The sequence below is a fragment of the Sinocyclocheilus anshuiensis genome, unplaced genomic scaffold, assembly GCF_001515605.1.
Source record: "Sinocyclocheilus anshuiensis isolate Anshui unplaced genomic scaffold, SAMN03320099.WGS_v1.1 scaffold453, whole genome shotgun sequence".
Lineage (NCBI taxonomy): Eukaryota > Metazoa > Chordata > Actinopteri > Cypriniformes > Cyprinidae > Sinocyclocheilus > Sinocyclocheilus anshuiensis.
In genome coordinates, this window is record NW_015537979.1 from 1,524,977 (window position 1) to 1,537,768 (window position 12,792).

Genomic DNA, 12,792 nt, shown 5'->3' on the forward strand with positions numbered 1-12,792 from the left:
TGTGTGTGTGTGTGTGTGTGTGTGTGTGTGTGTGTGTGTGTGGTTGTGTGTGTGTGAGAGAGAGAGAGAGTGGTGGGTCTGATACAGTGACACAACATGCAGTGCTTTCTAGCAGCTTCCAGATGGATCCTATCGTCACTCATTGAAGTCTCATTAATATGAGGGTCACACACACACACATCCGGTCGCATACGGTCTCACCGAGGTACCGTCCCCTCTTCCGGTCCCCCTGCTCTATTGTCTGGAGAGCATCCCACTGTGGTTCAGTTCCGGAGGGGGAAGAGTGAAGACTCACTGACCAGTGAATAAAGGAGAAAAACAGAGAAATGCTATTCTTGTTTTTCTCGCCTTGCTCATTGTAACACTGGCATCAACAGTAATGTTTTACTTGTGCTGTTTTCTGAGGCAAGCATCGCTATTACTGTTGCACATACTTTATGTTGAGGATTTAAACACACCCCTAACCCTAAATATGTAACTTGTCCCACACCATCTAAGATTTGTGCTACAGACGTGATTGCTACCTCAAATCATGCGGCTTGTTGATGAATTACAAAGATTTACAATGAAGGAGGAGTCCAAGCCATTTATAGAGACCAGAATATCATAGAGACTTGTAAATGGGCTCATTTGACCTGAACCTGAAGGAAACCACTTAGAACACACTAGCAACCACATGGAAATGCGTTAAAAATATTAAAAACATCTTAGCAACCACATAGCAGCCACCCACAATATACTAGTATTGCACCACGCACATTTTCCTCATGACTTTCTGCTTTAAATGGCCAAATAGATGCATAAGCTTTCTGAATGTGATGTTATTGGTACATGGAAGCTGTAGCTGATTTCGAGTGGTGTCTGGTGTGTGTTTGCAGGAGTTTTGTCTCTGCAGGAGTTTAAGCGCGTCAGTGGTGGAGTGTTGCAGTATGGCAGCGCTGGCCAAGGTTTGGACGGACATGCCAAGGTCAGGCAGAGAAGCACACACACTCGACTTTATCTCGGAGAGGGCACACACCACCTGCTGAAGAGCATCAGAAACAGGTAGGGCTTTCAGTGGCCTGTAGCACGAAGCAAGATGAACAAACTCAGAGTTGCAGAGTAAGTTTTGAGTGTTTGAGTATGCACCTGACAAACCCAACCTGGTTTAGATCAGGATCATCTGTTGCACAACGCTTGGTATAAACGTTCTCTATCAACTCAGGTTGGATCCAGACTTTGTGAGGCGTGTGCACCTGAAAGTGCGACACGTGCGGCAAACAGCCATTCACACGTAACATGGAAAGCATCGGTTTGATTGACTCCTCGCGAGAGTCAGCGCAATTCACTTCTCTGTTGAAGATGAAAAAATAGCATGAATTGAAACGCATTTACAAGGCAGGAATAAACACTGCTGCAGTGAAAGTTTGAGAAGGCAGCTACTGACTATATCAATGCAAGTGACTCAACTGAATTTATATTACTAGGAGCTCAAAAGAAAAGCTTCATGAGTTTAGAAAGCTTTATATACTGAACCTTGTATTTATATGTAGTTTAATATTAATTGTTAACTCATATAATTAATTATATTAATGTATGATATGAATTATACATAATTATAATATAGAAAATATTAATATAATAAACAATTAGCAGCAAAAGGTCTGTCTCTACATTTTTATCACTATAAACTTTCATTTGTAGTGAGAGATAAAGGGGATATATGATATATATGTGTTACTTTGCTCAGAGCTGATTGGTCCAGCTTTGGTTTGCGATCTCTAACTCAGATTAAAACCTGCTCGGGAGCAGGGTAGCCGTGTAGAGTAAGTTACCATGATGACGAAACCCACTTAAAACCAACCCACCTTCTAGAGCCCGAAAACTCAAGAGTTTGCTCAAACTAAACGCGAACTGAAACCGGCTTCGTGCTACAGGCCACTGACGGGTGGAGTAGTGCCTAAAGCTCAGGGCTGGTAATCAAAAGGTTCCTGGTTCGATCCGTCACAATTATGAAATGACTGAAATTAAAATACTGTCATTGTTTACTCACCTTCATATCACTCTAGTCCTGTACAGCTGTCTTTCTGCTGTGGAACAATTTGTTTTGGACTTCTCATTGACTTTCATTTTATGGACAAAACAGTTGAAACATTTTTTTTTGGGGGGAGGCTTCCTTATTGAGTTTCATTGTTTTGTTTGTTTTTTTGACTCCTCATTGGCTTTTGTTTTTGTTTTGGATTCCTCATTGACTTTAAAACTAATGGTTTTTTTTTTGCCTTCCTTATCGACTTCCTTATTATTTTGTTTTGTTCCTTTTGCTTTGTTTACTTTCATTGTAATGCCAAACAGTTGAGACTTTTTGTTTGTTTTGCTTTGTTTTGTTTTGGACTCCTCATTGACTTTCATTGATTGGACCTTTTTTTTTTCTTCTTTGAATCCTCAATGATTTTCATTGTTTCAAAATATCTTCCTTTATGTTTCACACAAGTCATACTGGTTTGAATATTGGAACAACATAAGAATGAGTACATTTTGAAGAATGTTTCAGTTGTTTCTGTAGAAAAGAAAAGGTTTTGTTCTGTAGCAGAAAGACACTCATACTGGATTTTAATGATATTTGAGTGTGAGTAAATGACAGAATTTTCATGTTTGGCTGAACTATCCCATTAATCGCAGGTCACCCGAGGAAGATTGTTCTAAGTCATTACATTGTTACATTGCTTTGGGTAAAAGTCTGCTAAATGACTACTTATGTTTGTACTAGACGTAGTACACAAAGTAGAGCTAGTTTAAAACATGCAAATATACATTGCTATTTGCACTGCTGGTTAGATGCTAACTGCATTTCATTGGCTCTGTACTTGTACTCTGCACAATGACAATAAAGTTGAATCTAATCTTCTAAATAAAAGCACAGACAAACTATTAATTTTTTCTCCAGAGTGACCCGTTTAACACGACTGCCGTCCTCATTGGTCGATCTCAGCGAGCCAATGGAAGTAGTCCGTTATGAGCAGGGCGGGTACAGCCACGCCCACCACGACAGCAGCCTCACCAATCCTGACAGTAGCTGTGCCCACACACACCTGGCAGCTAATAACTCTGCCTCCACACAGGTCGCATGCAGGTACATCTACTGTACAAGACATTTGGAATCTATTGTTTGACTTCTAAAAATGTTACGCCATAATAAAAGTATTTCTGTTTCACAGGTATCTGACGGTCTTGCTGCATCTGAACTCGGCGGATGGAGGAGGAGAGACCAGCTTCCCTGTGGCTGACAACAGGACGTATGAGGAGGAGGTGAGCCATGTCCTGTTTCTATGGCAACTGGGGGAGGTGAGCTCTGTTGCCATAGCAACCAGGCAGCAACCGGAAGAAGGTCTTGAATTATGATAGCCATCTTAGGCACTTGATGTTACTGCAGCTTCACTTGGAATCTGTGTGTGTGTGTGTGTGTGTGTGTGTGTTTCAGGTCTTAGGTGATCTCTCTCAGCAGTACTGTGATAAAGGCAATCTGAAGGTCAAACCTGTAGCTGGAACCGCTCTGCTGTGGTACAACCACCTCTCAGATGGCAATGGTGAGTTTCTCTTTTTCATATACCTCCATTTCCTGTATTTGTGACTATATTTTTTATTATTATTAAATTTTTGCCTAATTATCCCATGGACTTGCATTGAAGGAGCAGTCTGAGCTCATACCAAAATATCATAACAACCACATAGCAACACCCTAGCAACACCAGACGTAACACTGTGGGTTAAAAGATTTAAGAATGTTTTTGAAAGAAGACTTCATTCAACATTAAAAAATCGTAATTATTCCATACATTTGACTGGTAGTGTATGCATAATGAATATTAATGAACTCACCATTGTTCTTTTCCATTTATTTCTGTCAGGTTGGGTTGGAGAGTTGGATGAATTCTCACTCCACGGCAACTGCTTAGTCACTCGGGGCTTCAAATGGACAGGAAGTGTGTGGGTGAACATTGACCCTGACCAGCAGCGGCAGGAGTGCTACCAGCGTCTGGTCTCATGGCATCCAGACGAGCAAAGCAAAAAGCCCGAGCACGGATACCTTCACCAAGACCTCTGAACCAGACGTCCTGTCACACCGTGTCTACACTGGACGCTACAAAGCGACCGTTGCAAATCATTTGTACATTGTGTCAGTACGTCATAAATAGAACGAGGCAGCAGCTTACTATCGGGGATCTGTTGTGTCGCATTGCGCCGCATCCAGTGTAGACAGCATCACTGATAATAATAGGGTCTATTGTATTTTGTCATGTCGTGCGGCGCCGCTCGTGTCCAGTGTAGACACGGTGGTAGAAATTACACTCCTATGCTGATCTAGAATCAGTTTCCGCTAATGTGAAGCCTTGCTTAGGAAAGTAAAAGCTGGTGCAGTAAGAGATACCCACTGCTGCAAGCTTTACCTTTATGTAGCTGTCACCCCCTGCTCCAGTGACATATCATTTAATATTCATGAGTTCAACAGGGAAATGGCTCTTTCAATAGCTCAACATTCACTGATATATAGTTTGCTGGTGTTGCACAAGTTATTTAATCATTATTTATTTAAAAAGTTTTATTCAATGTGGCATATTTATTGAAGATATTACTTATTTGTCATATTGCTATTTATTTAATTATTTATTCATATATATATATATATATATATATATATATATATGTATGTATTAGTCAAATAATGTGTGTCTATCTCAGGTTTGGTTATGCCCAGGTAGGCTTTTTCCATTTTAATGCACTATTTCAAGCAAAGAAATTGTCAGATATTTAAGTTAAATGAATAAATAAATTCATACTTATGGAAGAGTGTATGGGTGGTGTTTTCGGTTTCACTGGTCAACTTTCTGTAGGAATTAAACCTCAACTGTCACACATAACAGATTTCACCGATATGCAAGTGCACGTGTTCCCCACAAGAGGGCATTTTCTTCACTTAACAAGGTCTCTAACAACTGCTCTGTTTATTTATGCATAGCAGCTTGGCTATACTGCTCTTGCAGATCTTTCAAGTCAATAAATCGAGCTAGAGCCATATTCAGTTTTTGGCAGGTATGAAAACCAGGCTGTGAGGGATAGAAATACAGTGTGTTTAATGGACTGTACTGTCAACAACACACCGATTGTTCAGCTGACAAAACATCTTTCCAAAAACACTTTTAGTAGCCAAAAACTCCATAAACCAGTTTTGAATGTACATTATCTAGGATCTTTATACAGCACGTGCCACTGTAAAGACTAAAGGCGTCGATGATACACAGGGCAACTTTTTGAGCAATGTTGCTGTCAGCTGGCAACCAGGTGAGACACGGGGCCCACGACCCATCTAAAGTATCCAGATGGAAATTTGTAGCCCGTTCTCAATGGGAAAGTGCCCAAGCAACATTGCTCCAAAAAGTTGCCCTGTGTATCGTCACTTTTAGTCTGTCCTTCACAGCTTCATTTTCATTCGTGTTAAATTCAAGATAAACTTCTCATTTTAGTAACCTTATAATTCCATTTGTTTTCATTACAAAGAGCTATATTCCCAGAATGTTGTCACTTTAGATGACACATGCCATAGTCAAAAGAAGAAGAAGAAAAACATCTGAATTGACACACACACATACACACTTCTCCTGTGCTGTTGCGGCTGAGGGAACTCAAGAGAACAGCATGTAAGCCCTTATTGCAAAAGATCCTTTAATGCCTCCTGGATCTTGAGGCTTAATACAGAGTCTATGGAATTTTGGGGCTTTTGGTGACTTACTAAACTTGAATAGTTTCTCGCAGCTGTTTGGCTATGCTTGTATTTATTATGTACTGTATAAATTTGATACTGCTTTGTGAGTACCTTTGGGATTGGCAAATGCAAAAGACCTTTTCTATCCCCTGAAGTATGATGCAAACTACTTTAATGGTATAGTAGGATTACGGTTGGTCTAGAGGGGGTTATTTAGGTCCACTGTAACAACTAGAGAAGTTAGAAATGGAGACAAAATCTTCAAATGTGTTTTAGTATCAAACTAGATCCTGAGTGTATTATGACAGGTAAGCAAAACATTTAAAAATGGAGTAAAATTTCTTTAATTAAAAAGGACTTTTTAAATATTAAAAAAACACTTAATTAAAATTGTAATTTATAATAAAAATATATTTTAGTAATTAAAAATTGCTTTAATACTTAATTACTAAAATGTACCTTAAAGTTTTTTCAAACATTTCAAATATTTTTTTTTATTATTATTTTAAATATTAAATAATTTTCACAAACTACATTGTCTAAAGGTAATCGGCCATGATTAGTTCAACAGTAAGGTTAGGTCCAGGGAGCATCAGCTCAAATCAGGTTCCTTTTGCCAAACCACATTCATCCTTCCTTTCTCACCAGCTCCTCAGCTAATAATCAAACCAGTGTCCTCAAATTAACCCAGCAATGCATTGATCATGAGCGGCTCTCTCTACGCATATCTGTTTAAAGCACTTTAGCTCTGCAATTTACAAGTCCCCAACACATCATCTTAATCTGCGTGTTAGCAGGGAAATACTGTATGTATAGCTATGTTGGTTCCAGACTGTGGGAGTGAAGCTAGTCAAGTACGCAGCTTTGGTCAGGTACGCGTTTCTGTGACGACACCGCACATCAGCCAATCACAGACGAACGTACATTCGTCAGCCAATCACAGCGCCGCGCCGAGCGTGATAACGCGGACGCAGCGAGCGAACTGAGCGCTGACGCTCATGCTTCTTCTAGCGGTGTAAGATCCAGCGAGACAGGCGGCGACCTCACACCTGCTTCTCCGTTATATTACCTAACCAAACCGGGAGATTCCTTAAGACTTTACTGTCATTCGCGTTTAACCAACATCCATGCGATTCTTCAGGCTTACCTTCAAGTGCTTTGTCGACTGCTTTTGAGACCCTTTTATCCCTCGTCTGCCAGCGACGCACGTCAATTATTATAATTTGGAGCTCAGTCTCGTCCACATTCTGCTGAAGATCAATTTTACGCAAACAATCACACCGCAACCCCACGGGAAAGTACTGAACCACGTGAATTAAAAAAATAAATAAATAAAACGCGAAGAACCGTTATTTGTGAATTCTCGGGGGCGCACGCGGCATGTCGCCAGAAGAGCATTTCTCCAGTAAGAACGACTTTATATGTTTGTTTGTTTACATAACTATTTGATCATGACATTTTAGTGGCTGCATCTTTACAGAGACCTGACATAAAATATAATCTAAACATTGATATTGAGCGGAATCAGATTGGTGTGTGGCGTAATGTATCTTTATATTACACGGACTGCGCTAAATCTCTCGAGTTGATCCAGATCTGGTCTCTGCGTGTATTTACTTGTATCAAGTGTCTCTCCTTAACTTTCTTCCTTACACACGCTCTCTCCCCCACACACACACAGTCCCTCAATCCGCTCCAATCTGGATTCAGCTGCATCTCTGACATGCTTAAAACTGCCAGTGATGTCACAGGAGCACAGCAATCAATCAAAGCATGCTGAATGGGTGCATGTGAATTCATATATATATATATGTATAACGAGAACTATTTAAATCAAATATGCAAATTTGTGATATCTATACTACAAAGGCCTGGAGTTCACATCAGTTCTAATTCTGCTGCTATTAAAGCAAAAGAAGATCAAGCACTCACAAAGTCATGTTCGTCTCTCTCTCAGATGATTGTGGCACGTGTGAGGATGAATCTCAGGAGGAAGCAGAAGTCGCCCGTCCTTTGGTGTCAGAAACTGAGGGGTCCAGTACGGAGGCTGCTGAGCCCAGTGTTTGCGTGGGTTTGATGAAGACCGGTGACCCCAACACAGAACTGGGGCATTCAGAACGACAAACATGGAGCAGGCAGATGGACTTTATCATGTCCTGTGTTGGATTTGCTGTTGGCCTTGGAAACGTCTGGAGATTTCCTTACCTCTGTTATAAGAATGGTGGAGGTGAGATACATACAGGCACAGATATATCATATCTAACCGAACAGATACATAGAGTGGGGTCTAAAAGTCTTCAGATTAAATTGAAAATGTGAGATTTTCCACTCTATACTCAATTACTGATCAATAAGTGACCCTGATAAAAAAAAACACCTGAAAAAAAAAAACGTTGTTCTATCATACACACTCTTTAAGGAATAGTTCACACAAACTGTAAATTTGCATAAGATTTACAGGCCAGTTTGTAACAGATGAGTTTGATTCTTCATGGGAACAGATTCAGAGAAATGTAGCATTGCATCACTTGTTCACCAATGGATCCTCTGCAGTGAATGGGTGCCGTCAGAATGAGAGTCCAAACAGCTGATAAAAACATCACAATAATCCACAAGTAATCCACACCACTCCAGTCCATCAGTTAACGTCTTGTGAAGCCAAAATCTGCATGTTAATAAACAAATCCATCATTAAGGCGTTTTAACTTCAAACCGTTGCTTCTGTCCAAAATAGTCCATCTCTCACATCAAAATCCACCAATGTATTTGTTAAGAGCTGTTTTGGACTGTTTTCGCTTGTAAACAGTGCTTGATCTTTGCATATTTCTCTCTGTGCATATTTCAGATTTAGACAAGACAACTTTTTCACTGGAGAAAGCAATATTATGTATAGAATATTAAAAGCATCTTGATGGATTTGTTTCTTACAAACAAGTGTTTCACTTCACAAGACGTTAACTGATGGACTGGAGTGGTGTGGGTTACTTGTTCAATTCAATTCAAGTTTATTTGTACAGCGCATTTCACGATACAAATCATTGCAAAGCAACTTCACAGCAAATGAAACACATGGATTGTGGATTATTGTGATATTTTTATCAGCTGTTTGGACTCTCATTCTGACGGCACCCATTCACTGCAGAGCATCCATTGGTGAACAAGTGATGCAATGCTACATTTCTCCAGCAAACCCATCTGCACCTTCGATGGTCTGAGGGTGAGTACATTTTCAGCAAATTTCCATTTTTGGGTGAACTATTCCTTTAACACTAATAAACTAAATCATCTGAAATGTAATGAAGTATCTGGCAGTAGAGATAAATTAGAAGGTCAAAGCACTGAGAAAAATAAACGTCGGCCCGACAGACAGGAAGAAAGAGGAAGGACAATGGCTGTCTACTGTTCATGACCGGAGTTTATCAAAGGTTGAAGAAGTGATGCTCTGTTCTTTGTTCTCCTCTCCTTCTCTCGTAACATTAACCATCTGTGCAGCTCTTCTGATGCATGTAGGTGGTGATGTATGCTGCTTAGAGTTATAAGCTTGTTTTGTTTCCCCTTCACTGTCAGCTGAAGCATGTCAATAAGTCAGCATCAGTGTCATCAGACGCCACCTCAAGAACCGTGTCAGTTGTGTGACGTATCTATAGAGCTGATACTAAACGTTAAATTTGTTATCCGTCTGTAAACATGATTTGCGAGGGAGACCTAATCTATCTTGCGCTCTCTCTTACATACACAAAGTACATTTGAGTACAAGAGTTTAGTATGCCCCAAAAATGTAAATTCTGTCATCATTTACTAAAAACTTCATGTCATTCTAAACCTGAACACAAAAAAATTTGTTTCTTTGTCCACAGAGTGAAAGTCAATGGGGTCCAGTGTTGTTTGGAATAATAATATCTACTTGACTTACTTTGGAATGACAATACTAAAATGTAAATGATGACAGAATTTACATTTTTGGGTGAAATATTTCTTTGAAAACTGAGAAACAGACATTGTTACCCTTATAAAAAACAAGTGTGCTTAATTGTATCGAATGTACACTTGTACTGCACTTCAAATCAGTTTTAAAGAGAGTTCACTTTCATCATGTTTCTTACCTCACTTAGGTACAATTTAAAAAATTGCAAGCTCTTGTAAAATTAACCCCCGGTTTGACAGACAAGGTTTAAGCCTAGTCCCAGACTAAAGTGTAAATTTGAGCTGTTTTAACTGAAAGAAACTTGCACTGACTGATCTTGAAATATATCAGTGCCTTTGTTTTGTCTCAAGATTTTGTCACACAAGTAATGTTTTTTCTAAGGCATGTTAATAAAAATTACTTAAATGTCCTAATTGAACTATGGCCTAATCCTGGCTTAGTCTAAGCCCTGTCTGTGAAACCGGGCCTAAATGTTTGACCTTTTACTACATTTTAAAACACTATGTTCTAATAATCCTTTGTTGTGCTTTAAAGAAGTACACTTATTTTGATGTGTTAACTAGCATACTAAATAGGGATGTAACGATTACCGGTTTGACGATAAATCATGATAAAATTCCCAACGGTTAGTATTACGTTTCATCTTTTAATTATCATTAAAACCGTATTAGATTACCGCGCTTTGAACAACTCGCGATAAATAAATACTGTCCAGCATAAAGCACAGTTGCGCACAGCACGCAGAGTAGTTTCGTTTTGAGTGAAAACAGGGCGGAAAAGCTGAGAGGTTTTAAAAGAGTGCTATGGGAATTATACAAGTGAATATATGAATGAATTAATTATATGATTGTACCTCTGAAGGTTATGACTGTCTTCAGAAACGATTCAATGGCATTTTGTTTTCATCTTCGCTCCATGTAATACCTAAAGGAAGTGTTCTTAATCGCAATACTGCTTTGTTCACGGTAGGGGTTGCACAGACTAATCGACTAGTCGACTTCAACGCTCTGCCATGACGCTTTAAGCTTGACGTCGCCTAGTCGCTGGTCCTATAGAGGGCGCAACAGGATAAGAAATCTTTGAAGGAATTCCACATTTACGCTCCGTTTCCAAACAGTTCAAATGACAAATAAATGCATACTCTGAAAGCGCTCCACAAGACATGTGTGATTACTGGATGCTCGAAATTTAATGGGAGAATGCACGTTTTAAACAGTTTATTGTACAGGTAAGTTAATCGCCGTTCTAATCTAATGCGCTGCTGCACTGTAACGCACACACATAGGCTACAGACAGTAGCGCGTACATCACGCGCACAGGCTTATGTGGATTCTACACATTTAAAGAATTCGGATAAGCTATCTAGAATTATTTATGGAGCAGATAAAATACATATAATCATTTATTAATCAATTATCATTTTGACTTATATGTTTTCTTTATTTAAAGGCTGAAATGTGAGGTTTACCTTTTTATTAAACTTTTCAAAGCTTTATTTGAACATTTACATTAGATATTTCAACATGCTATTAAACTGTTGTCAGTCAAGTTGTCATTTAAAATCCGAACATCATTGGTAATGTTATTGTTTTAGTGATTATGCAAACAAAAAGTCATTTTATTTGTTGTTTGTTGATTTTAAATATAAAACTTGGTGAAACGATTTATGTCAATACTTTCTGAACATTTCCAGCACATTTTAACAATACCGTGATAATACTGATAACGGTGATAATTTTGGTCACTATAATCGTGATAAGAAATTTTCATTCCGTTACATCCCTAATACTAAAGCACATGTAAAGTACTTGATTATAATTTGAACTGTAGTGTTATTCAATATTATAATTAAAGTATATGTATTTTAAATGTACTAAAAGTCCTACTTAAGTGCATTGAAATTATATTATATAATACATTTTCATTTAATTGCAATTAACATGCAATCAAGTGTCTGACAGCATTACATTCAGTTCGCACTTAAGTATACTATTTCTGTAATAAACAGTTTATAAGTCTGCTAAAGTCTTGTCATTTCCTGTGTGTTGCAGGTGTGTTTCTGATCCCCTATCTCCTAATGGTGTTTGTTGGAGGTGTTCCAGTGTTCTTCCTGGAGATCGCACTGGGTCAGTTCATGAAACAGGGTGGGGTCGCCTCATGGAACATCGCGCCTCTTTTTAAAGGTGGAGTATTATTAACAACCAGATGCATTTGCACACACCCCAGCCCTTGCCAACCTCTAGTTAAACAGATCCATACCTCGTCCTGCCTGCAAGTATCTTTATTTTTAATGGCAAAACAGAATATTGATCTGTCTGGCTTTTAATATTGTCCAGCGTGAGATATAGCATGTATTGAAGCAGGCTGAAGAAGGGCAGTATCGTTCTTTCCTCCAGGGCTTGGACTGGCATCAATGGTGATCGTGTTCTTCTGCAACACCTACTACATCATGGTTCTGGTGTGGGGCCTGTATTTTCTGGCTCACTCCTTCACTTCCCCTCTGCCGTGGGCCACATGTGGACATGAGTGGAACACGGTCAACTGTACTACTAACTTCAGCCGCGTGTGTCTCAATCAGTCATTGTCCCCTTCCCCTCCCAATGTCTCCTCCCTCAACACCAGTGCCAGTTGTCTGGAGCACACGGGTTTGCGATCATCTGTTATGGAATTCTGGGAGTAAGTGTCTTTGAAACGTTTTCCAATCTGATTAGGCCCTGGCACAGATTTTTACTTCTTTTGATGAGACTTTTGTGAAAATGTGAAAATGAGCTGTTGAAGCACTTAAAGGGATAGTTAACCCAAAAATTTTAATTCTGTAATTTACTCGCCCTTATGTTGCTACAAACCTGCGCGAGTTTGTTTCTTCTGTTAAGCACAAAATAATATATTTTGAAGAACCAGACAGTTGACGGTAGCCATTGACTTCCATAGTATAGAAAAAAATACTATAGAAGTCAAGGGCTACCGTCAACTGTTTGTTTATTAACCATTTGTATGTATTGTATGTTTTAACCGTTTGTAGAAAGTAAGAAGTTTTGTGTCTATCGGTGTTCTTTAGCTGTGATTAGATTTGTAATATAGCATGGTCACTCAAACCTTTTTGCTTAATTTTGGGAATGCCGAGTTAAAG

The 12,792-nt window shown here is 39.1% G+C and overlaps 2 protein-coding genes across 2 annotated transcripts in view; both read left to right on the forward strand.

Moving 5' to 3' along the window:
* Positions 1-4,608, forward strand: part of LOC107673293 (transmembrane prolyl 4-hydroxylase-like) — an 11,110-nt gene extending 6,502 nt beyond the window's left edge. The window contains exons 5-9 of the mRNA XM_016466830.1: positions 872-1,044; positions 2,924-3,109; positions 3,195-3,285; positions 3,458-3,563; positions 3,885-4,608. Of these exons, the coding sequence (XP_016322316.1) occupies positions 872-1,044; positions 2,924-3,109; positions 3,195-3,285; positions 3,458-3,563; positions 3,885-4,081 (753 nt within the window). The 3' untranslated portion in view covers positions 4,082-4,608. The remainder of the gene's footprint in view (positions 1-871; positions 1,045-2,923; positions 3,110-3,194; positions 3,286-3,457; positions 3,564-3,884) is intronic.
* Positions 4,609-6,656: 2,048 nt separating this feature from the next.
* LOC107673283 (sodium- and chloride-dependent creatine transporter 1-like) overlaps positions 6,657-12,792 on the forward strand; it is a 16,038-nt gene continuing 9,902 nt past the window's right edge. Inside the window, exons 1-4 of the mRNA XM_016466818.1 lie at positions 6,657-7,142; positions 7,695-7,964; positions 11,714-11,845; positions 12,059-12,338. Coding sequence (XP_016322304.1) covers positions 7,118-7,142; positions 7,695-7,964; positions 11,714-11,845; positions 12,059-12,338 — 707 coding nt within the window. The 5' untranslated portion in view covers positions 6,657-7,117. The remainder of the gene's footprint in view (positions 7,143-7,694; positions 7,965-11,713; positions 11,846-12,058; positions 12,339-12,792) is intronic.